Source organism: Pseudogymnoascus destructans, assembly GCF_001641265.1.
Source record: "Pseudogymnoascus destructans isolate 20631-21 unplaced genomic scaffold scaffold_4, whole genome shotgun sequence".
NCBI classification, from domain to species: domain Eukaryota; kingdom Fungi; phylum Ascomycota; class Leotiomycetes; order Thelebolales; family Thelebolaceae; genus Pseudogymnoascus; species Pseudogymnoascus destructans.
This window is the reverse complement of record NW_020167523.1, coordinates 832,474-855,058: the sequence shown is the minus strand read 5'-3', so window position 1 is coordinate 855,058 and position 22,585 is coordinate 832,474. Positions and strand designations below refer to the sequence as shown.

The 22,585-nt window shown below is 50.4% G+C and overlaps 6 protein-coding genes across 6 annotated transcripts; 4 read left to right on the top strand and 2 right to left on the bottom strand.

Annotated features, from left to right (window-relative positions):
* Positions 1-5,227: 5,227 nt before the first annotated feature.
* Positions 5,228-6,667, bottom strand: VC83_02004 (uncharacterized protein; the record flags this gene model as incomplete). Its single annotated transcript, XM_024465674.1, has 1 exon — positions 5,228-6,667. One exon carries the CDS (start codon positions 6,665-6,667, stop codon positions 5,228-5,230), a length of 1,440 nt encoding a protein of 479 aa, XP_024326646.1.
* Positions 6,668-7,448: 781 nt separating this feature from the next.
* VC83_02003 (uncharacterized protein) lies at positions 7,449-9,093 on the top strand (the record flags this gene model as incomplete). Its single annotated transcript, XM_024465673.1, has 2 exons — positions 7,449-7,619; positions 7,669-9,093. The coding sequence occupies 2 exons, from the start codon at positions 7,449-7,451 to the stop codon at positions 9,091-9,093; spliced, it is 1,596 nt and encodes a 531-aa protein (XP_024326639.1).
* A 410-nt stretch (positions 9,094-9,503) lies between these two features.
* Positions 9,504-12,278, top strand: GPA2 (Guanine nucleotide-binding protein alpha-2 subunit). The gene is made up of 6 exons (XM_024465672.1): positions 9,504-10,267; positions 10,318-10,663; positions 10,715-10,843; positions 10,897-11,026; positions 11,075-11,313; positions 11,365-12,278. Exons 1-6 carry the CDS (start codon positions 10,141-10,143, stop codon positions 11,462-11,464), a joined length of 1,071 nt encoding a protein of 356 aa, XP_024326640.1. The 5' UTR covers positions 9,504-10,140; the 3' UTR covers positions 11,465-12,278.
* GPH1 (Non-essential glycogen phosphorylase) lies at positions 12,279-16,154 on the top strand. Its single transcript, XM_024465671.1, has 6 exons — positions 12,279-12,766; positions 12,840-13,160; positions 13,212-13,477; positions 13,538-13,749; positions 13,804-15,091; positions 15,169-16,154. Exons 1-6 carry the CDS (start codon positions 12,607-12,609, stop codon positions 15,580-15,582), a joined length of 2,661 nt encoding a protein of 886 aa, XP_024326641.1. The 5' UTR covers positions 12,279-12,606; the 3' UTR covers positions 15,583-16,154.
* Positions 16,155-16,551: 397 nt separating this feature from the next.
* HOG1 (MAPK protein hog1) lies at positions 16,552-18,892 on the top strand. The gene is made up of 8 exons (XM_024465670.1): positions 16,552-17,003; positions 17,076-17,083; positions 17,163-17,210; positions 17,273-17,402; positions 17,458-17,501; positions 17,566-18,022; positions 18,084-18,162; positions 18,230-18,892. The coding sequence occupies exons 1-8, from the start codon at positions 16,956-16,958 to the stop codon at positions 18,496-18,498; spliced, it is 1,083 nt and encodes a 360-aa protein (XP_024326642.1). The 5' UTR covers positions 16,552-16,955; the 3' UTR covers positions 18,499-18,892.
* VC83_01999 (uncharacterized protein) lies at positions 18,869-22,525 on the bottom strand. The gene is made up of 7 exons (XM_024465669.1): positions 22,417-22,525; positions 22,039-22,309; positions 21,910-21,979; positions 21,844-21,860; positions 21,716-21,795; positions 19,772-21,669; positions 18,869-19,698 (listed from the first exon to the last, which is right to left on the bottom strand). Exons 2-7 carry the CDS (start codon positions 22,101-22,103, stop codon positions 19,510-19,512), a joined length of 2,319 nt encoding a protein of 772 aa, XP_024326885.1. The 5' UTR covers positions 22,104-22,309; positions 22,417-22,525; the 3' UTR covers positions 18,869-19,509.
* Between the last annotated feature and the right edge of the window lie 60 nt (positions 22,526-22,585).

The window sequence follows — 22,585 nt, the reverse complement described above, 5'->3', positions numbered from 1 at the left end:
GCTTGTTACAACCATAGCAGTTGAGATAACGCCCATCATAAACCCAGTCTCATCAAAGTTGTAGATATCTGCTTCATCGATACCATATTTCGCAATTGTGTTACGCACAAGCTCAAACCAGCCATTAATAACTTCTGGATCTTCGCACTTAGCCCTCTGGTAGTCGTATTTGCGCTGAAAGCGTGTCTGGAGCTCTACACGCCGCTTAACAAAGTTTGAAGCCCAACGCGACCCAACGCGTGACGCATCGCATGTTGCAAGTAGTCGACTTGCCATATCTTCAACAACAGACAGCCGAGGAGGAAACCCTTTGGCAGCTAGGTCGAGTATATACTGAACAAGGACGGACTCCTCTAGGTTAGTTAATTTCCGTGAGTTGGCTTGGATATCGCGTCGTGAAGGTACACCTTCTAGACGACGACCTAGCTTGCGGTGGTCCACAGAATAGATCCTAGCAGCAACTCGAAGGCGTAACTTTGGGTCGCTTTGCATAGCCTGGATAGCTAGCACTAATTGGCTTTCATCGTTTTTATGGGGCATGTTTTGTTGTTGAGGAATTTAACATTTAGTTGGGGGGTTTGGTCACCGCATCATTTTGGCGCTTTCGCTTGTTTGGCGCTTTCGCTATACATGTACGTTATATGTTGAGTAATCAAATGTATGTATTCCTGCCCATGTAACCTATACTATGATTTACCGATAATCTGTACGGAGATCACGTGAGATCATGTGACTATTACAACATTATATGTACTGTAGATAATTACTTAGGCCACGTGATTCTAACATCATGTGATAATCATGAATATTCATGATTATCAAAAACTCATAAGTTAAGTTAACGTACTCCACAAGCGAGCGGCGCACACAAGTAAGTGGCGCACGCATCACGAATTCTAACGCGTATAGTATCCTTTAAATCAATATGTCTCAACCAATTGACCTGCAATTAATCCACAAAGAGGGTCGAATGACTCTTGCACTCCAAGCCTATAAAAACGGCCATTTTACGAGTGTTAGAGGTGCTGCGGTCGCGTACGATCTTCCTGAGTCCACTCTGCGGGCGCGCGTTAAAGGACGGACTGCGCGACGCGATTTACGGTCCGCAAACCTCAAACTTATAGCTACTGAGGAGTTAACACTTATCCAATGGATATTATCTATGGAGGAACGAGGCCTACCACTTAGAGCTAATTCCTTTCGACAAATGGCAAATCTACTTCTTCAAAAACGGACTGACGCAGACCAGGATCAGACTCCTACAGTTGGCCAGAACTGGGTTTATAATTTCGTACGACGACACAACTCCCTCCAATCAAAATACACCCGTAAATACGACTATCAGCGGGCAAAATGCGAAGATCCTACGATTATTCGGGACTGGTTTCAGCTTGTACGGAATACAATTGCTAAATATGGGATTCAAGAGGAGGACATCTACAACTTTGACGAGACTGGGTTTCAAATGGGAGTAGTCACGACCACGAAGGTAATTACAGGTTCTGAGCGGGCTGGCAAGCCAGTTTGCGTACAGCCAGGGAACCGCGAATGGGTTACTGTTATTGAATCAATATCTTCAGACGGATGGAGCTTGCCAGCAATGGTTATTTTTGAGGGCAAGGTTCATATATCGACTTGGTACACAGACACTTTGCCTTTAGACTGGACAATTGCAGTTAGTGAAAACGGGTGGACAGACGATTCTCTAGGCCTTGCTTGGCTTACGGACGTCTTTCAGAAGCATACAAAGGACCGTACGAAGGGGGTTTATCGGCTTCTTATTCTCGACGGACACGGGAGCCATTCGACTCCAGAGTTTGACCTATTCTGTTCCGAGCACTCAATTATTACGCTTTGCATGCCGCCGCATTCATCACATCTCTTACAGCCATTAGACGTTAGCTGTTTTGCGGTTCTAAAACGGTCATACGGACAACAAATTGAAAGATATATGCGGGTTGGACTAAACCATATTGACAAACCGGATTTCCTTACAGCCTACCTTTCGGCCCGCAAAGAGTCTATGGCCCTTAATGTGGTCCGTAGTGGGTTTGCAGCTACAGGTCTAGTCCCGTACGACCCAGAATGAGTGCTGTCAAAGCTTAATACTCAGTTACGGACGCCAACTCCACCTCTGCTTCTTCCTGCCCTACAAGACTGTTGGGTACCCGAAACGCCTCATAATGCTAGTCAATTAGAGCTTCAGGCTACAGCAATTAAGGGGCGCATTCAACGTCGTACAGCAGGTTTATCAAGTCCTACAGATCAGGCGTTCCAGCAGCTAGTTAAAGGCTGTCAAATGGCTATGCATAATGCGGCTCTTCTAACGGAGGAAAACAAGCAATTGCGGACCGAAAATGAAAGACAAAAGAAGAAGAGAGCAGTAAGGAGGTCGTATGTAGCTAAAGGAGGTGTTTTGACAGTCCAGGAGGGCCTAGATCGACTACAAACAGCAGATATAGATATTGTAGGTAGGGTTGCAGGTCAACCTACAGAGCCACAAACTCGTGCACCACGGACGTGTAGTATGTGTAAATCACTCGCGCATACTGCCCGTACGTGTCCATTAAGGGAGGTTTCTAATTAGGGTAGTTCTATAGGGTTTAATAAATTGTATTGTTGTGAAATTAACCTCTAGAGTTATAGAATTCGTGATGCGTGCGCCACTCACTTGTGTGCGCCGCTCGCTTGTGGAGTACGTTAATCATAATCATGCTTAACGTGGTTTACCACCAAACGGAACATCCCACCAAATGAAACACTTTCCGATAGCATCGCAACCTCAAACCCAATTACTCCACCCTAACACATTAAAATTAACTACACTCAATTGAATTCTCTTCTCCTAATATCTCTTCAACCTCTTGACAGGTTCGTACATTATGCCCAGTCTTGCCGCACCTCCCACAGCGCCGCGAAGTCGATGGACCAGCCTCTACAGCACCCTCCTCATTTGACCTTTTCTGTCGTTTCAACCCTTTATCCTCTTTTTCAGCGATCAGTTTTTGAGCATCTTCTATAGTAAGTGACCCTCCATCTTGGACACGTGTACGCTTGGCTTTCCGACGCTTTGAAAGTGCTGTGTTGGCCTTTCGAAGGGTACGGACCTCCTCTTGTATAAGGGTCATTTGGTGCGCAATGCGGTCTGTACCCTTCACCAGCTGCTTTACAGCTGAAAAAATCGTTGTTGGGGAGCTTCCTTGATGAATTCCAATTCTATTCTGTACAAACTTAGACTGCAAAATTGCATCAGCTGGGGTTTGTGGCGTTTGAGGGACCCAAGGGTCAGCCTCTAGTAGGGGGGATCCAGTTGGTGTTGGCGTCCGTAACTTGATATCAAGCTTTGAGAGAACTGCTTCTGGGTTGTACGGGACTAGGCCAGTACCTCGAAAGCCAGCTAGGATATTTTCAGTTGTCATTGTATGGTCGTGGGCAGCCTTGAATGCAATAAAGAACTCAATCTTAGTGATATGGGTAATAGAGGCCTTAATGAAGACCTCAAGTTCTCGACCATACATTCGCTTTAGTACACTAAAACACCCAACATCAAGAGGCTGGGTAAGATGTGAGGAGTGCGCAGGGAGACAGAGCGTAATAATGTTGTTCTCCTTGCAGTACATATCAAACTGGGCAGATAGGTGGCTCTCATGGCCATCTAGGACAATCATCCGCCAGACCCCTTGTGTTCGTACACGTGTATGCTGATTAAAGTGTTTTATCCAGTCTAGACCTGTATCATTGTCGGTCCAGCCATTTGGTGAGGTCTTGATGGCCCAAGTAGGTGGAAGGCCGCACTCTGTGTACCAAGGCGCAAGGTGATGCTTGCCTTGTACAATCAAGTATGCAGGCACTACAAAGCCATCTGCACTCACACATTCAATCGCTGTTGCCCATTCCCGATTACCAGACTGAAGCTGCTTTGCTCGGCCTTTTCGATCTGAGCTCGTAACAACCATATTCCCACAGATTACACCCATCATAAAGCCCGTCTCATCAAAGTTGTAGAAGTCAGCATCCTGGATGCTGTACTTCGCCTGCATGTTCTTTACCAGCTCAAACCACTTTCTTATACAATCAGGATCTTCGCAGAGGGCTCGCTGGAGGTCGTACGCACGAGAGAGATGCGTCTTAAGCTTTGGTTCATTGTGTACAAAGCGGTAGGGCCAGTTTTTTCCAACTGGGGGTTCGCGACGCGTCGCACGGAGGAGATTCGCTATATCTCGTACATCCTCAATTCGAGGTGGAAATCCTCGCGAATCTAGGTCAAGTACGTATCGTATGAGCTCCTCTTCCTCAATTGGGGTCAATGGACGTTGTTTGTCGCGTCTACCAGCTCGTGGTTGGCTTCCGTGTATGCGACGGGTAAGTGTTACATGTGGGACCTCATATAGCTGCGCAGCACGTCGGATGGACAGTTTGTGGGGTGATTTGGTAGCTTGAATGGCTAGTAAAACTCGGCCTTCATTAGCTTTCTGAGGCATCTTTTTGTTGTGGTGTGGTGGAGTAATTGGGTTTGAGGTTGCGATGCTATCGGAAAGTGTTTCATTTGGTGGGATATTCCGTTTGGTGGTAAACCACGTTATGTAATATTTGACTATTTTGAATGTCATGATTATTATGATTATTTGTGCTAACCCTGTTGATAACTGATGATTTACAAATCCTTGGTTTGAAAGCAAAGCCCCCACAACGCCCTCTACTGAACATACTCATGTCCGTCATATGCAGCCACAGGCAAGAACAATAACTGGCAGACGATCGGGCTGCTGGAGAGAGAGGGGTCGTTATGGCCCGAAAGGCGAGACGAGCGAGCGAGAGGCCACGAGTTGGTAATAGCTCCAATGAACTGCGCCGTCCATGCAGCTGCCAAAACCGAGGTGGGTATTATTAGAGCCGTGGATAATACGCAGGGCACCCGAGTCGTGAATTGGATCTAGATGTGGATCTTCCAAATCATGATGACCGAATCGGCAGGACAGAGGACGTCGTTGATTACAAACATTTGGGCCGTTTACTGTGCTCGGAAACTCCGAAGACCGAAGCCGACGATGATTGTCAACTTGGGAGTTTTGACTATCCCACAAGCAACGGTGAAGCTGGTCAATTCGAATCGTTCACACTGTGGCAAATAATTTCACTGTGGCAACTATCACTGCGATAAAGAGCAAACGCAGCGTATATTATAATAGTTTCATTCCCTAATCACTAAGAGTACATCTATAGCGTATCATATCTCAGTTTTAACATATATGGCTTCGCCCTCCGCATTGTCCTGCGGTTTAGCCCTACTGGTCACCCTTCGCGGCTCCACCTCTTTCTCCTTGGCCTCCCCATCACCACTCTCCACGCTCGCATCACTCGTAAAACTGCTTGTTGGGTGTATTTCCCTCTTCGCAAGTTCTGGCGTAGTGCTCCTCGACTCCTCCTTTTCACTAGCGCTCGCGGCGGATAACGAGCCGACGCTAGTCGCTGGCCATAGTTCCCTTGGACCCCGTGTAGTCGTGGCGGTAGACGAGCTTAAGTTGCTGCTGGGCCTCTTCTTCCTGCCCGCTGTTGACGAGGCTGTGCTGCTGCGACGGCTATGGGTGTTACTTCCACCGCCCTCATCTTCTCCTCTAACACTTGGTGTAGGAGTGTTACTCTTCGAGTTCGTCCTCGAATGGCTCCCAGACCGCACGCTTCCGCTTCGAAGCCTCTTCTCCTTGTCCGCTGGTAAGCCTAGGTGACCCGTTCTATGAACGCTCTGATTATGGTGATGGCCGTGCTTCTCGATATCCTTCGCCGTCAAAACCGGTTGCGCCCCGAGTAATTTCTTCCACCAACTTAGTTTCTTGGCATGCTCACGCTCGTACTTGCGGAGCTTTTGGAGGAGGACTCGCCGGCGCTCGTTCTCGCGCTCCCAGTATTCGGTGCGATAGAGGTCCCAGTTTTCGCGGAAGGTGGGGGAGAATGGCTTGGGTAGCAGTAATAACGATATGGTGTCGCCGCCGGGCGAGAGATCTTCTTCGTGCCCTTTTGATGGGACATGCTCGGCAATTTTTGGTAGGCCGCTGGTAGAATTGCGGTTTGATTGCGGGGTCGGGTTGGATATGGAGGGCGGTATGTAACGATATGTAGAGGAGCCGTTGTTGAGTAAGAGGCCGGAGGAAAAGAAGAATGAAAAGGTTGACACCCATTCTTTCCACCAGGGCCCCTTGACCACAACGATCTTGTAATTGAACCCTCTGAGGCCGCGGTTTGTGACTCCAACCCATCGGCGCGGCCATCGAATTCCTCGCTCCCACTGTCCTGTTCCCCAAACCAGCACTGCAGTAACAACGCCACCCATCAAGCAGACCTTCTCCGCCACCTCTACCACCCAATATACAGAGCCTCCGACACCACTCCCATCTTCTCTAGGCGCCAGAAACAAGGCGTAAGAAAAGTATCCCGTCCAAAGTGCGAGGAGGGTCAGAAAAAACGTGTGTTGTCGCCGCCGTGCGCGAAGCTCGAGGTATTGTGCGCGCAATGACGCTTCGAGGATAAGAAGGTTTAGGTATATCTGTGGAGGAGAAGACGGTAGATGTGCGAGAGGGTCAGCGACTCCAGAAGAGGTTGTCGTATCCGCTGAGGGCGCGTCGCCTTGTGGTGCGCCCTTGACGATCTGGTCGAGCCTCGTTTCCGACATGTTGCGCTGTGCCTATATGCAAGACACAGGTATCGAGTTGGGCCGTTCGTAGGAGGTGCTATTGCAGCATGGCCGTCGCAAGAAAGAATCTCTCGTATCCTCGGCTTTCGTTCTCTCACTACGTCGCTGGCAGTCGCCAGGAAATAGTTCTGCAATGGATCAAAGAATGCGCTTTCGATTCGAACAACTCTCAGCACCTCAAAAATATTCACTGCTGTATAAATAAAGCTAAAAAACGGTACAGAGAGGTAGGGACGAACGTCATAGAGGTGCTTGCTATAGATATCCTTGTCCGAGTTTAAGCTTCGTGGGCGGAGATCGGATAAACTCTCGGGGCCTAACGCGCGCGGCACATGAAATCGGGGCTTCCGGAGCCTCTTTTGTCTGGATGATGACACGTGCAAGGGTCCATGGACCCAGGCAGGCGCGGATTGTGTACACGTACCACGGTCAGCGGCGGCCTTAACTTAAACCCAACGGACATAACGAAAAATTTAGCCACAAGGCACACCGTTGAGTACGTTTCGGAGAAGAACGAGACTTGATAAGGCCGCAGCAGTCTGTGCATAGCACGCATACACTATATATATATATATTTCCGGTAGTTGCGATTGAGTGACGGGTAACGCTGTCTCTCAGTCGCGCCACCCCTCCGTCATTCAAGTTGTATCCCAGCACGGCGCTGTTACTGCGCTCAACAACTTGTGACACAGTAGCCCTTCGTCACCTCTCGGGCCTCATAGTTTCTCCCACAACGCAAAAGCATCAAGCCTACTCCTCAATGCCTTCCCCAGCAACTCACTCGGAGGAGGATGCTACGCGCCATGGCGCAAAGCCGATATTCGCCTCGGAGCGCACCAGAGAGGCAACCGCCGCCCCAAAGATACCAAGCCAAGCTCCTCGCTTTACCCAATATTTCCCATTAGGTTATAAGGAAGCGTTTAATCAATGGGTAGGAAACCCCTCCATCTGAAATCTGCGCGTCTCTAACATCTATCCAGTGGGCCACGGTTTCGCCAGCAATCGCTGAGCATAATGTCCTCTCCTTCGTTCCTCACCTCCGCCAGCCTCCCACCCATACGCAGACGGGAACTTATGCTACCTCGAGTGATGAGGCGCCAATGTCCTATAACCCTGATCCCAACCGAGCTGCAACTCCGGTGCGGACAACCTCAATGAACGACCCATTCGGGCCACGATCCTGGCGATCAATGATGGTCCAACTAGATGGCAAGAACCGAGCCCTGAACGAGTTCTCCGTCGAGAGAGAAGAAGAAGAGGTGGAGGAGAACCTAGTCATGCTTCACGGATACGGAGCAGGCCTGGGCTTCTTTTACAAGAACTTCGAGGGCATAAGCCGCGTTAAGGGCCTGAAACTATATGCTCTCGATATGCTGGGAATGGGCCGAAGCACACGGCCACCTTTCAAAGTGAATGCAAAGGACCAACAGGGCAAGATTACAGAAGCTGAGAATTGGTTCATTGATGCATTGGAAGAGTGGCGTGTCCTGCGCAAAATCGACAAATTCACGCTTCTCGGACACAGCATGGGTGGATATATGGCCGTTGCATATGCGCTGAAATACCCAGGCCACTTGAACAAGCTGATCCTAGCTTCTCCAGTCGGCATTCCAGCAGATCCCTACGCAACGAAAGCAGAAATACCTGACCAGTCTACTATTGAGAATGAAGTCCTTCAAGACCAAGAAGAGGACATTGTAAACAAGCCGTCGAACGGGAGCAATGGTGCCCGCAACGGCAAGATGCAAGGAACTGTGGAATCAACTTCGGACGATCCACCTCGCCGCCGAATTCCGAAGTGGGCAAGCTACCTCTGGGACGCCAATGTGTCCCCCTTCAGCATTGTGCGTTGGGCAGGACCATTGGGCCCTCGATTTGTGTCAGGATGGACATCCCGCCGCTTCAGTCACCTCCCAGAAACCGAGGCACAAGCCCTGCACGAGTACGCCTACTCTCTCTTTAGGCAACGTGGAAGCGGCGAGTACGCACTCGCCTATATCCTCGCACCCGGAGCATTCGCGCGTAGTCCTCTGATCAACCGTATACAAAACGTGGGCAGGCAACCTCTCGGGCTCTCCAGTGCACCATCATCGGCTGCGGAGCCTGTAAAGCGAGAGACTGGCTACCCGGTTATCATGATGTACGGTGAGAATGACTGGATGGACGTTGCGGGCGGGCTCGCAGCGGAACAAAAGCTTAAGGAAGCTAAGGCCGCAGCGCTAGCGACGGCGACTCCTCGGGAGAAGCAGGAAGAGCACGGGAGCGCGAGGGTGGTAATAATTCAGAAAGCTGGGCATCATTTGTATCTAGACGGGTATGAGGACTTTAACGAGGTGATACGGAGGGAGATGGAGGAGACGAAGCGGGATCTGAAGAAGCAGAGGGAGCAGAGCGGGGAACTGTAGAAGCGACGTGATTATTATACGAGGTGCGGAGTAAATATTGTAGAGGGGAGTTAAGCCCATGGTCGATGTGCATTGGGTTTTGTAGATATTCTATTTTTACAGCCTATAGATGATTTAAGATGTAGATATGTATGAGTAATGTGCAAATAGAGCTCGCGGGGAGCATGTATTATATAATTTAAGCCTCAAAAGAAACGAGTTTTTTGCACACCATATAATAGCAAATAATGCCTCTTCTTGAAGAACAGTCCCGAGTGTCGGGAATGAGATACTCCGAGTGTACAGATACTGATGATCTTTCATGATAAACTGTAACATATCATATGTTTTACACCGAGTCAACCCAATGGTGCCTGAGGAAATCAATCCAGGCTCAAATTGTTGGGGGCGGGGGCAGCTTAGCTTTAGGGTGTGGTAGTGGTGTTGCAGCAGTCCGTGCTCTCCGCCACACGCTTTGTTTGGCACCCGCAGACCCATCGTTAACTGACGACATCCACACCTCCATGACCAACCAAGTCGACCAAGTCTACCGGTTCAATAATCATCGCCATTAGCATACTCGACAACAGCGACATCTACGCCCGCTCGATCGCTCGAATAGTCGCCACCTTCATCATCATCGCTAAGTTAAGCCTCCCTCGGGGCGAATACCGCGCAATCAGCCTCATCCACACTAGGACCAGCCGTGAAGTGGCCGCGAAACGAGAAACACGACACGTATTCGCACTCTCGAAACCCCATCACTCCATCGCCGTCCGAGGTTCGCACTGCGGTGCTCGCGAATATCGCATTGTTTCAAACCGCGCGGTCGCTATAGCCGCACTCGGACCCCTGCCGTCATCCTCCGTAACGCCCAGCCCGACCCAAGCTCGACAAACAGCCACAGCGTGCAGCGAACCATCAACGACCGGAAGAGCCACCATCCGTGGCAGCGTGCTTCCTTCCCGTCGGCGGTGCAGACACGTTGCACCCAATTGGTAGATCCATCGCTTTGGATCTAACTCCCTGCGCGGGGCTCTTGCGCACACCGTAGCCCCCACGGCCAAGATGGGTGTGTGTATGAGCACGAATGGCGGCGAGGAGGCCGAGTTGAAAAAGAAGAGCCAGATGATAGATGAGAGGATCGCTGCGGATGCACGACGTCTACGACGGGAATGCAAGATCCTATTACTTGGTGGGTTTTGATGACTTTGGCGATCTGGCAGATAACTGATACGTTGGTAGGTTCTGGAGAAAGTGGGAAGTCAACGATCGTGAAACAGATGAAGATTATCCATCAGAATGGATATTCGATGGATGAATTGGCGTTATATCGACTGACGATCTACAAGAATCTCATCGACTGTGCCAAGGCATTGGTTGGAGCCATGAGGCAATTTGACATATTGCCAAAGAACCCGGAGAACATCGAATATTGCGACTTTCTCGTTGACTACCAGGTCGATCCAGATCCACATATCCCCTTAGACTCGAAAATTGGAACGGCCGTGATGTCGCTATGGAAAGATCCCAATATGGAGCTTTTGTTACAGAGGCAAAGCGAATTCTACATGATGGATTCTGCACCATAGTAGGTTTTCCGTACTCGCAATACCTTGGCTATGCTAACAAATTGTTTCAGTTTCTTCGAAGAGTCACTGAGAATATCAGCACCGGAATACATTCCCACTGAGGCCGATGTCCTCAGAGCTAGAACAAAGACCACAGGTATATACGAGACGAGATTTTCGATGGGCCAGTTAGGCATACAGTGAGCACACATGATATCAACCCCGCCTTGGATGCATACTGACCCTTTAATAGCATGTTCGATGTCGGCGGGCAGAGGAGTGAAAGGAAGAAATGGATTCATTGCTTCGAAAATGTCACATCTATCATCTTCTGCGTAGCATTAAGCGAGTACGATCAAGTATTGCTCGAAGAGAGTAATCAGGTATGTCTAGCACTGCGGCCGTTGCAAGTCAAAATCTAACAGTCTCAGAACCGAATGATGGAGAGTTTGGTGCTTTTCGATTCGGTCGTCAATTCGCGATGGTTTATGAGGACCAGTATCATTCTATTCCTCAACAAGTTCGATCTGTTCAAGCAAAAGCTGGGCAGGTCACCATTAGGGAATTACTTTCCCGACTATTCTGGTGGCAACGACGTGAATAGAGCTGCAAAGTATCTTTTGTGGCGGTTCAACCAAGTCAACAGAGCTCATCTGAATTTATATCCTCAGTAAGTCCACCCCCAACCTGCAACCTAGCACCGAACTAACAGCGTCAAAAGTCTCACACAGGCCACCGATACGTCGAATATCCGACTAGTTTTCGCCGCAGTGAAGGAGACGATTCTACAGAATGCCCTGAAAGACTCGGGCATTCTTTGAGTGGCGATATAATGCATGCATATGAATTTTTCAATTTTTCAATTTTTCAATTTTTTTTTTTTTCACGAACAGGGTAGCAGAAATTGCAGGCGTCTCTCTCCCCAGGGGCCTCGCAGACGGAGTTTATGGCGCAGCTGTCGAATAGCCACCACCACCATCCTTGGCACGGCTTTATGGGCGCGTCTTAACAATTAGTCACAAAACGGGAGCACATCTTAACTTTTATTTTATTTTTGGATTTTGGATTTTATGGGGATGGGAGGGAGGCAGAGTTTGGAGAGCAGTCGTCGTTGACACTGCACGTGGCATACCCATTGAAGTATTTTGTATTGTTTGTGGGGATAAATAGGTGGAAGAGGAAGAGGAGGAGAGCCTTGTTGAGCGAAAGCTATTAAGATATGAGATGGTTATATGTCTCGCAACGCCTGGACGGCAGACCCAAAGCGTGGGGAGCATCAGATAATATTATGCTACGCTTGATGATCCAACCGAAGAAACGAGAGTTGCAGTACAATGGTGACGCTTTTGAAATGCCGGCTGCTTCGACACAAAGCTATCACCAAAGTCTCACGCCCTGCATGCATCGCTGAGTTGAAGCTGTAGGATCAGCCAACCCCAGAACAGCAATGTGAGACGGAGCTGCATTGTTCAGGCAGCTAGGCGGATCCGTTCGCGTACTGGCCCGTGCTGGAGTGACAGGCGAATGGATCATCATGTCCAACATGACGACACCGATAAGAGCTCGGGGGATGTACATGGGCCCTACTGAGCTGTACCAACGCGCTGTTGGTGGTCAATAGCGATAATAACGATAAATATAAAATCAAAACTCCAAAGCTTACACCGTGCTTATGTGTATTTAATTTACGCGTGTAACATTCCAGCGTTGTCTCTTATTGTAGGAGAAGACATCAATCAGCAGCTGCCCCGATAAGTGAAGAGCGCGGGAGCTGTTGCCAAAACGTGCTGACAGCTGCATACATCAGCCCCGCACGACTCCTCCAGCCAGCCCGCTTTCCCACTTCCAAGACGGACGACACCGTATATATTAAGACCCAACCGCCTTTGATCGAGAGAGCTCCTGCTCTCTTCTCTTCTATTATTTTCATCATCTTATCAATTCCATTCATCAACCATTCATCATGGCGACGCCCACTCCACCACCGCCCCGTGAACGTCGCCCAAGCACTTGTGCTCCTATCTCTGACCTCAGAGGTCCGGTTGGACCACCAGGTTTTACTCGCCCAAAGCATAAGAGGACTTTGACCGGCTTTGGAGCTGGCGAGATTAAGAGCGTCGAAGGTAGCTATTCTCCCCATCTGCCCCTCTAGCCTGTTTATCAAACATAAACTCACACCACTTCCCCCCATCACAGCTTCCATCCCGGAGAACCAGCGTACCGCCTGGATGAAGTACCACACGCAACCCTTCACGACCACCGAGGATTTCGAGAAGGAAGTCGTCCGCCATGTCGAGACAACGCTTGCGCGCAGCATGTTCAACTGCGACGAAACGGCCGCGTATGCCGCTGCCAGTCTGGCCTTCCGAAACCGCCTGATCACAGAGTGGAATCGTACGCAGCAGAGACAAACCTTCGCGGATGGGAAGAGGGTGTATTACCTCTCGCTTGAGTTCTTGATGGGGAGGGCACTGGATAATGCTATGTTGAATGTTGGGCTGAAGAACGTGGCTAAGGGTGAGTCTCCTGATGGCGTGAAGGTTGGGAAAGGCTAATAGGTGATTGTAGAGGGGCTGGCGGATCTGGGCTTCCGAATTGAGGATATTATCGAGCAGGAACATGATGCTGCGCTTGGTAATGGCGGTCTTGGTCGCCTTGCGGCGTGCTTTTTGGATAGTTTGGCATCGCTCAATTACCCCGCTTGGGGATATGGGCTGAGGTATCGTTATGGCATTTTTAAGCAGGAGATTGTGGATGGATACCAGGTTGAGGTTCCGGATTACTGGTTGGACTTCAATCCCTGGGAGTTTCCCAGACACGATGTTGTTGTCGATGTGAGAAACTCTTTGGATGAAACTTGAAGTGGGACTATGAGGCTGATTTATTCTTCACAGATCCAATTCCATGGCGAGGTCAGGAAGTATCATGATGAGAATGGCAAGAGTCGCGCTGTGTGGGAAGGAGGAGAACTTGTGAAGGCTACTGCATACGATGTTCCCATTCCAGGTTTCGACACTTCGGTTGTGAACAACCTGCGTCTTTGGTCGAGCAAAGCAGCAAGTGGAGAATTCGATTTCCAGAAGTTCAACAGTGGTGACTACGAGAGGCAAGTTTATCGAAGCCATACTATTTTGTCTAAACTAACATTACTGTTTTCTAGCGCTGTCGCTGACGAGCAGCGAGCTGAGACCATTTCTGCTGTCCTATACCCCAATGATAACCTCGAACGTGGCAAGGAGCTCCGCTTGAAGCAACAGTATTTCTGGGTCGCTGCTTCATTGTATGATATCGTGCGGCGATTCAAGAAGAGCAAGCGTGCCTGGAAGGAATTCCCTGACCAGGTTGCCATCCAGCTGAATGACACCCACCCAACTCTTGCCATTGTTGAGCTGCAGCGCATCCTGATTGATCTCGAAGGCCTCGAGTGGGAGGATGCCTGGACCATCGTTACCAAGACATTTGGCTACACCAACCACACTGTTCTTCCTGAGGCGCTGGAGAAGTGGTCCGTTCCATTGTTCCAGAACCTCCTTCCGAGACATCTGCAGATCATCTATGATATCAACCTCTTCTTCCTGCAGGCTGTGGAGCGTAAGTTCCCAAAGGAGCGTGAGTTACTGGCTCGCGTGTCTATCATTGAAGAATCATCTCCCAAGATGATCCGCATGGCTTATTTGGCTATTGTCGGTTCTCACAAGGTTAATGGAGTTGCTGAGCTCCATTCGGATCTTATTAAGACTACGATCTTCAAAGACTTTGTCAAGATTTTCGGAGCTGACCGCTTCACGAATGTCACCAACGGCATCACCCCGCGCAGATGGCTGCACCAGGCCAATCCTCGCCTCTCGGAGCTTATCGCTTCCAAGACTGGCGGCCTTGGGTTCCTCAAGGACCTCACTTTGCTGAACAAGCTTGAGGAGTTTGTGGACGACAAGGAATTCAAGAAAGAATGGGCTGAGATCAAGCTTGCCAACAAAGTCAGACTTGCTAGACACATCAAGGATACGACCGGCGTCGTCGTCAATCCCAACGCCCTCTTTGATATCCAGGTCAAGCGTATACACGAGTATAAGCGCCAGCAGATGAACATCTTCGGAGTCATCCACCGATACATCACTATCAAGTCCCTCTCGCCCGAAGAGCGCAAGAAGTTTGCCCCGAGAGTGTCTATCTTCGGCGGGAAAGCAGCACCTGGCTACTGGATGGCTAAATCCATCATTCACCTGATTAACAGCGTTGGAGCTGTCGTCAACAACGACAAGGATGTCGGTGACCTGCTCAAGGTTATTTTCATCGCGGACTACAATGTCAGCAAGGCTGAGGTCATCATCCCCGCCAGCGACGTGAGCGAGCACATCTCCACAGCTGGCACCGAGGCTTCGGGAACTAGCAACATGAAGTTCGTCCTCAACGGTGGTCTTATCATCGGGACCTGCGACGGCGCTAACGTGAGTCCCCGTTTTCCCCTCTTCCCCATTCTAAACCCCTTACCCCTTACCACCCTACCCTAAGCTAACCTCCCCAGATCGAAATAACCCGCGAAATCGGCGAGCAAAACATCTTCCTCTTCGGCAACCTCGCCGAAGACGTCGAAGACCTGCGCCACTCCCACACCTACAGCACCACGCCCCTAGACCCCTCCCTCGCCGCCGTCTTCGCCTTCATCCGCACCAATGCCTTTGGTCCCGCTGACAACTTCGCCGCCTTGATCACGGCGGTGGAGGATCATGGGGACTATTACCTTGTTTCGGACGACTTTCATAGTTATGTCCAAACGCAGGAGTTGGTGGATCAGGCGTATAAGGACCAGGAGGAGTGGGTGGGGAAGTGTATTTTGGCAGTGGCGAGGATGGGTTTCTTTACGAGTGATAGGTGTATTAGTGAGTATGCGGAGAGTATTTGGAATGTAGAGCCGATGGAGCCGCTGGGGGATGAGTAGGTGAGTGCATGGGAGGTCTTGGGGGGATGCAAGCAAAGGCCAGGGACGGACGCATTGGGTATATTTCTTTAGGAGGGGAAGGAACGAAGTATATGATTATCCTTACTCTGTAGCCACCCACAGCAGCCACGTCTCACCTCCTGTCTATCCTGTATGATCTCCCGAGATCAAGGCCCTTCCTCAGCCTCACGATCTCTCAAACACGTGAAAGTATCCCCGTCACGACCCGGATCCGTCATGCGAGTGGAAGCAGCCGTGGTGGATTTAAACGGTACAACGGAGTATACATACAGTCCGCTGGGGTATGTGTGAAGAAGCATCATGACGTACCCCGCAGCGACTCACATCCCTAACTACATTTGCCCCCCGCGGCCGCGAAGGGTCTAGGTTCCTGACTGGGTCCTCACTGGGTCGTGACGGGGCCTGGTAGGTCTAAGTGGCATGGTTATGACGTCGCCGCGGCTGGTAGGCTCGAGAGCTGGGATGTTTGTTTTGGTGACACGCTTTTCCCGTCCTAATTCCCTTGAGAGTTAGGGTTTGGATGGGATGGGATGGGGGGGATGGGATGGGGGGATGGGATGGGGGAATGGGATGGGGGGGATGGGATGGGGGGATGGGAAGGGATGGGACCGGATACTCTAAGCAATTCCCTATTGCGGTCGGGAAATAAAATAGACTCGACTACGTACAACAAAGTACACTACGGGAACTGGGACCTACGGCTAACTGGACGGACGGACGGACTCTTTCTATACTCCGCCATACCGAGCCAAATACCGATCCCATACCCGAAGTAGGCGGCAAACGCGGGCGTACCGGACGCACGCCCCGCCAGCCCAGCAACGTGGTTAGTTTGAGCTGTTGTTCACCACCCGCCGGCGCACATATTTTTTTGTCGCTGGACATAGGGAAGAGACAGGGAAGAGACAGGGAAGAGACAGGGAAGAGATAGGGAAGAGACAGGGAAGAGACAGGGAAGAGATAGGGAAGAGATCGAGAAAAGAGGGAGAGAAACAGACTCGACAGGGCAACGAAAGGAGATATTGCCCTTCTTTTGACCGAGATTGAACCCTTTGCCAACCCTCTCACCTCCCTTATTCTCCTTGACCCTTCCAATCCTCCCAACCTGCCAACTTATCGTCTGGACCCCGCTAAAACGTCTCCAGCACGATTACGCGATTGGCGTTTCCTCCTCCCATCCCTCGCCCGCTACCAAAGTCTTTCCCACTCCTAGTCTAATCGACAAGTCGCTTTCCCATCAAAACAAAACAGCCAACTCCCAAAACCCACCGCCACCTCCCAAAACCTAATAATAATACCCCTCGACACGCCGCAGACAGACTTAATCCCAGCCATAACAAGTCGCAGCAGCCATGGCGGAATTCGTTCGCGCGTCCATCTTTGGCACGCAGTTTGAGATCGTAAGCTCGCTCCTCCCCTCTACCTCTACTTCCAAGCGCATGTGGCAACACGCTAATCTGTTTTGTGATAAGACTTCAAGGTATGCGGGGTCGATGAAACCCGGCCACGAGGGGGCGAAAATGAACAACGAACGGAGCGGATTGATAACACCCACGCAGGTATTCGGATCTCCAGCCGGTTGGCATGGGAGCATTTGGCCTCGTATGGTATGCTTATCCAAAAAAAACCCGATCATTGCGCAGGATGGAGGTATTAATTGCGACTCTAGCTCGGCCAAGGATCAGCTCACAGGACAACATGTTGCGATCAAGAAGATTATGAAGCCCTTCAGCACTCCGGTCTTGTCGAAGCGGACTTACCGTGAGCTGAAGCTGCTGAAGCATCTCAAGCATGAGAATGTGCGAACCCACTGCTTACCCTGGCTAGAAAAGGCAAGGCTCTAACAACACCTAGGTCATTTCCCTCAGCGACATCTTCATTTCCCCGCTCGAGGACATGTACGTCCAGAGCCCCTTCCTCCCCCCCCCCAGCCTTACAAGACAACCCTAACAACCTCCCCAGCTACTTCGTCACCGAGCTCCTCGGCACCGACTTGCACCGCCTCCTCACGTCCCGCCCCCTCGAAAAACAATTCATCCAATATTTCCTCTACCAAATCCTCCGTGGTCTCAAATACGTCCACTCCGCCGGCGTCGTCCACCGCGACCTCAAGCCCTCCAACATCCTGGTAAACGAGAACTGCGATCTCAAGATCTGCGACTTCGGGCTCGCGCGCATCCAAGACCCGCAGATGACGGGATACGTGTCGACGCGGTACTATCGCGCGCCGGAGATCATGCTGACGTGGCAGAAGTACGACGTGGAGGTAGATATCTGGAGCGCGGGGTGCATCTTTGCGGAGATGTTGGAGGGGAAGCCGTTGTTTCCGGGGAAGGATCATGTTAATCAGTTTTCGATTATTACGGAGCTGTTGGGGACGCCGCCGGACGACGTTATTCATACAATTGCGAGCGAGAATGTGAGTTTAGGCGGGACTGTGGCTGGCCCTCTGTTCGCATTGCTAACTTGGTTTTTTTAAGACCCTGCGATTTGTTCAATCCCTCCCTAAGCGCGAAAGAAAGCCATTAATAGACAAATTCAAGAACGCCGGTCCTGAAGGTACGTCCTCTCCCCCCCTCCCCCCCCAACAATCCTAGTTGTAAGCTCTTATCTAACACCCCCCCAGCCGTCGACCTCCTCGAGCAAATGCTCGTCTTCGACCCCCGCAAGCGCGTCAAGGCCACCGACGCCCTAGCACACGAGTACCTCTCCCCTTACCACGACCCCACCGACGAGCCGGCAGCGGAGGAGAAGTTCGATTGGTCGTTTAACGATGCGGATTTGCCGGTGGATACTTGGAAGATTATGATGTACTCCGAGATCCTCGACTACCACAACGTGGACGACGCAGGCGGCGACCCGGAGGTGAAGATGGATGAGCAGATACCGATTTAGGCACCCACCCACCTTAGCGGAGTCGGGGGTCGGTCGCGGTGTCGGAGAAAGGCAAGGAGTTCATATCAGCGGGTGAGAGGGTGGTGGGGGAGGGGGGGCGTGATAATCTTCTAGACCAAAGTAATTGCGGATCTAAAAGAGATATCTACCCTCCAATATGAGGAAGCCGAACGAAATGGGCCTGCGGGAGTGCCTGGTAGATGTGTGCAGGGGCAGTAAGAGTGAGCGGGAGAAAAGGGAGTGGGCATAGTACGCGTTTTTTATTTTGTATAAGGACGGATTTATTTTTGGTCCTATAGACGCGCACAGAACACAGAACACATTCATACGTTTATTTTTTATTCTATAAAGGGATATATATAGTAAAGAAGGGACATACACATCATTACCATCACCACCACTATCAATCTTTTTTGGACGTGTAAATACAGAAGGGATTGGGATGGGTGTTCATTTGTGGAGCTTGTAAGATGGGGTAGGGGTGTGAATGCATCGTATGATACCCCTCCCCACACAAAACCTCCATAACCCTCCCGGGCCACGACCCATCCATCACAGCATATAAAATCCCCAAAACTCATTGCACAGAAAATAGTTAACTGATTCCCCATTTTTCTATATCTTGAGGTTGCTTGCAGACAGCCCTCTGCCCCTCCACCCTTGTAGTTAAAAAACCTGTCTCACCTCCCCTCCCGCGGTATCATCCGATCTAATTACGCGCGTTAAGCAGCAGCATACACCTTCTCTTCCCCTGCCCCTGCCCCAACTGCCAATATCCCGCCCAAATTCTCCTCTCTCCGCAGTTTGACGAAGTATCCAGCTCCGAGCACCGCCTCTCGGTATCTGCGCCCCTGCCCCCGTCTCGGGATGGACGCCATGCTGTCAATTCACAAGTCGTGTTTGTGTGTAGATAGGTAAGTAGAGTAGATACGCACCACGCCCCGATAGCGCAGTGGTGGTGGTTCATGATTTCGGGTAGGAGGGGAGTTCGTGAAGCTTGTCGGGAAGGGATTAAGCAAGATATCCCAACTCGTCATCATCGAGACGCTCGAGGTACTCCTTCTCGAGGAGGATCTCGATGCACTTCTTGATATCCGGGATATTGGGGACGAAGCGCGATTTGATCTGGTCGATGGTGTCGCTGACGAGGAGTCTGTGCTTCATCTTCTTACGGGACTTCATGATGCGGACGATTGCGGACTAAAAAGGGGGTTTGTTAGCTTTCATTTAATTTCGGCAGGGGATGGATGGGGGAATCAGTAGGGGGACTAACCTGCATGAGCAGCTTCCTGTCCTCCTCAATAGTCTTGTGCGTATCCTCCGCCTCCTGTTTCTGCTCCGACTTGACCTGGATGTTGAGGTTGATACGGATCTTCTTATTCTTGAAGTCGTAGTTTAGGGAGAACTTGGTGTCGGGGGTGTAATTTGGTCCCTCGGGGGACTGGAGGAGGACCTTGGCGCGGACAAAGATGGCCATCTGCGGGTCGAGGACCTCTTGGCTCAGTTGCGTCGCCTTCATGATCTCGTCGTACGTGTTGACGTCGCGCTCGTTGAAGAGGAGGAGAATGGCGATTTGGTATGTCGATACCTGGAACGTATACGGGATCTTGCTCGTCTTGGTGTAGTTTGCCTTCACCTCGCCCTTTCCAAGCTGCCACAGCCATGTTAACTTGCGGCCGCTGTGCTTCTGGTTGTAGAACTTCTGGAAGCGCTCGTATGCCTTTACAATCTCCGGCGGCGGCGAGAATGATGTGGTTGGTGCGTTCAGTGGCCAGAATCCCGTGCCTAGAATCGAGTATGTGGCGTCAATGACACCCGTCGCATCGTCGCTCTCAACCAGTTTGGCCTCAAACGCCTTGTATCCGCTATTTAAATCCTTCGAGATCTGCATGTCCTGGAACATGCGCTGGAGCTTATTCGTGTATTCGAACCCGCAAGCTTCTTTTAACTTGCTGATCATGCTCGTCTCGGCATCGTCTGATGACGAGGTGGTTTGGACTAACCGCCGCGCAAGCATGCGAGAATAGAACTTTTGGAATACATCCTTGTCCTCGATGTACTTGAAAACCGTCATGATCTGTGTCAAGGTCTCCTCAAGGTCGCTTTCTTCGGCGCTACTGGAGCTCTTCCTTAGTAATGTGTCGGTATATTTTGCTAGGAGCTCCGGGGACTTGTTTGTGCCAGACTTGCACACAGAGTTCCGGTTCACAAACTCTCTGCACGCATTGTCCAACGAGCGTGTGAACTCGGGCTCGTCCTTGAAAGCCTTCTTGACAAGTGCTTGGTACTGTGTGTGGATTTCCAGTAAGGCGTCCACGTAAATCTTCGGCTCCATTTTGTCCGCATCTGCTGCAACCTTTGAAATGGCTGCAAGACCTGCTTTCCGCACATGTGCCTCGAATCTGATCCTTAACGGATCAAGACCATCTGGTATCCTTGCGAGAAGGTTATACATGCGTTGCATATCTTCCACTCGATCATCGTCCAGAAGCGATTGGAACTCGTCTCGAAGGACAGCGGAGTGGTCGCCAATCAGGGCAGTATTGCAGACCTTACGTAAAGCCGCGATGATGTCGGGATGCAGATACATCTTCACCCGCTCCTCTTCTTCATCCAGCCGGATCTCGGCCTTCTTCATATACTCGACAATGCTGTTTTCGGCCACAAACTGTTTCGACTCCTTCTGGTAGAATTCCATGGTTGCCTCTAGGAATGGCTTCTCAAACCTGAACCTGTAAACATCCAGAGTTCCCTTGGTTGAGTCTGCCTCGTCCAGGCCCAATGAGACAAAAGAGTCGACTATGCTCTTTATCTGACTGTGCTCAATGGTTTCTCCATTGCGTTGTTTCTCTACCATCTTCAACACTGCTGCCATTACCTTCTTGTGGACTGCCTCAAACAGATATGCGCGCCATTGTACCAAGTGCAACGTATAAACGTCATAAACATCCTTCTTCCCCTCGTCCATTTCTCGCTTCACCCAATGCCGGTTGAGATATCGGAAGAGATGGTTAATGTATTTTGCTGCCGTCGTGTACCGGTCCCATTCCCGAATGTAAAAGGTAAGAAGGGCTTCGTCAACGTGCTTTTGGGACTCGGCAATCAGGCTTTCCAGATAATGGACGAGATATTTCTTGAGATTTTTGTATAGTTCCTCGCCGAGAAGGTGGGCTGACATCCGTTAGCTGAAGAAAACACTCGTCGTCGAAATGCTTACCGCCACGATGCGCACCACCTATAACACCGGTGGTTGTGGAGCTGATAGCTTTTTGAGATGTACAGAAGTTATGAACAGCCCTGCTATAGTCAGTATGTGCCCACTTCGTACGGATCTGCTGTTCTCACGTATAAACACCCATGTACTGTCCAAAAAGTCAGTGCGTTCCGGGCCAGACCTGGATGCTTACTTACAGTATTCATGTCGATACCGCTTTGCAGGTCAATCATTATCTTGGATATGCCAGCCTCGAGATATGCCCATCTTTGGAACAAATCCGCGTCAGTAATGCTGCGCCCACAGTGTCTACCAAATTTACTCACGTTGCATGCAAATCCTCTCTATTGGGCATAGGCGGCATCAGCAAACTTCGTGTTGCAACCGACATATTGCCGGATATCGAATGAACGTGGCAGCGTGCCTTTCGGAAATGTGAGGTTGACGACAAGATATGGTGGCCCACTCCCCTCTATTATTACAGGCTGGTTCGAACCAGACACGTTGCAGGAGAGGCTTCTCGATTCTTCTTGTGAAATGCAGACTCGGGCTGTATTACTCGTGGTCGTCGAGGGGTGTAATGAATGCCCTGATGGCCTATATGAACGAGCTTGTCAATGACGTTTCATGGGTAAAAAGCGCACCTGGGTGTTCTTTGCAATAGAAGCGTTAAAATAAAAGCGAGTGAACTCAAGTAAACTTACAAATTCTGTAAAGACTTTATCTCGAGGGTATAGACCGAGTTCTGTTGGAAATGATATGTCAGAATAGCCCCAGTCACTCAAGTACTCAAGTGCAAGGCGGCGGCGGCTGTCAGGCAGCCGCAAGGTTCCCGCTCCGCTTAGGCGCGCGGGCTTTGGCATCCAAGTGAGA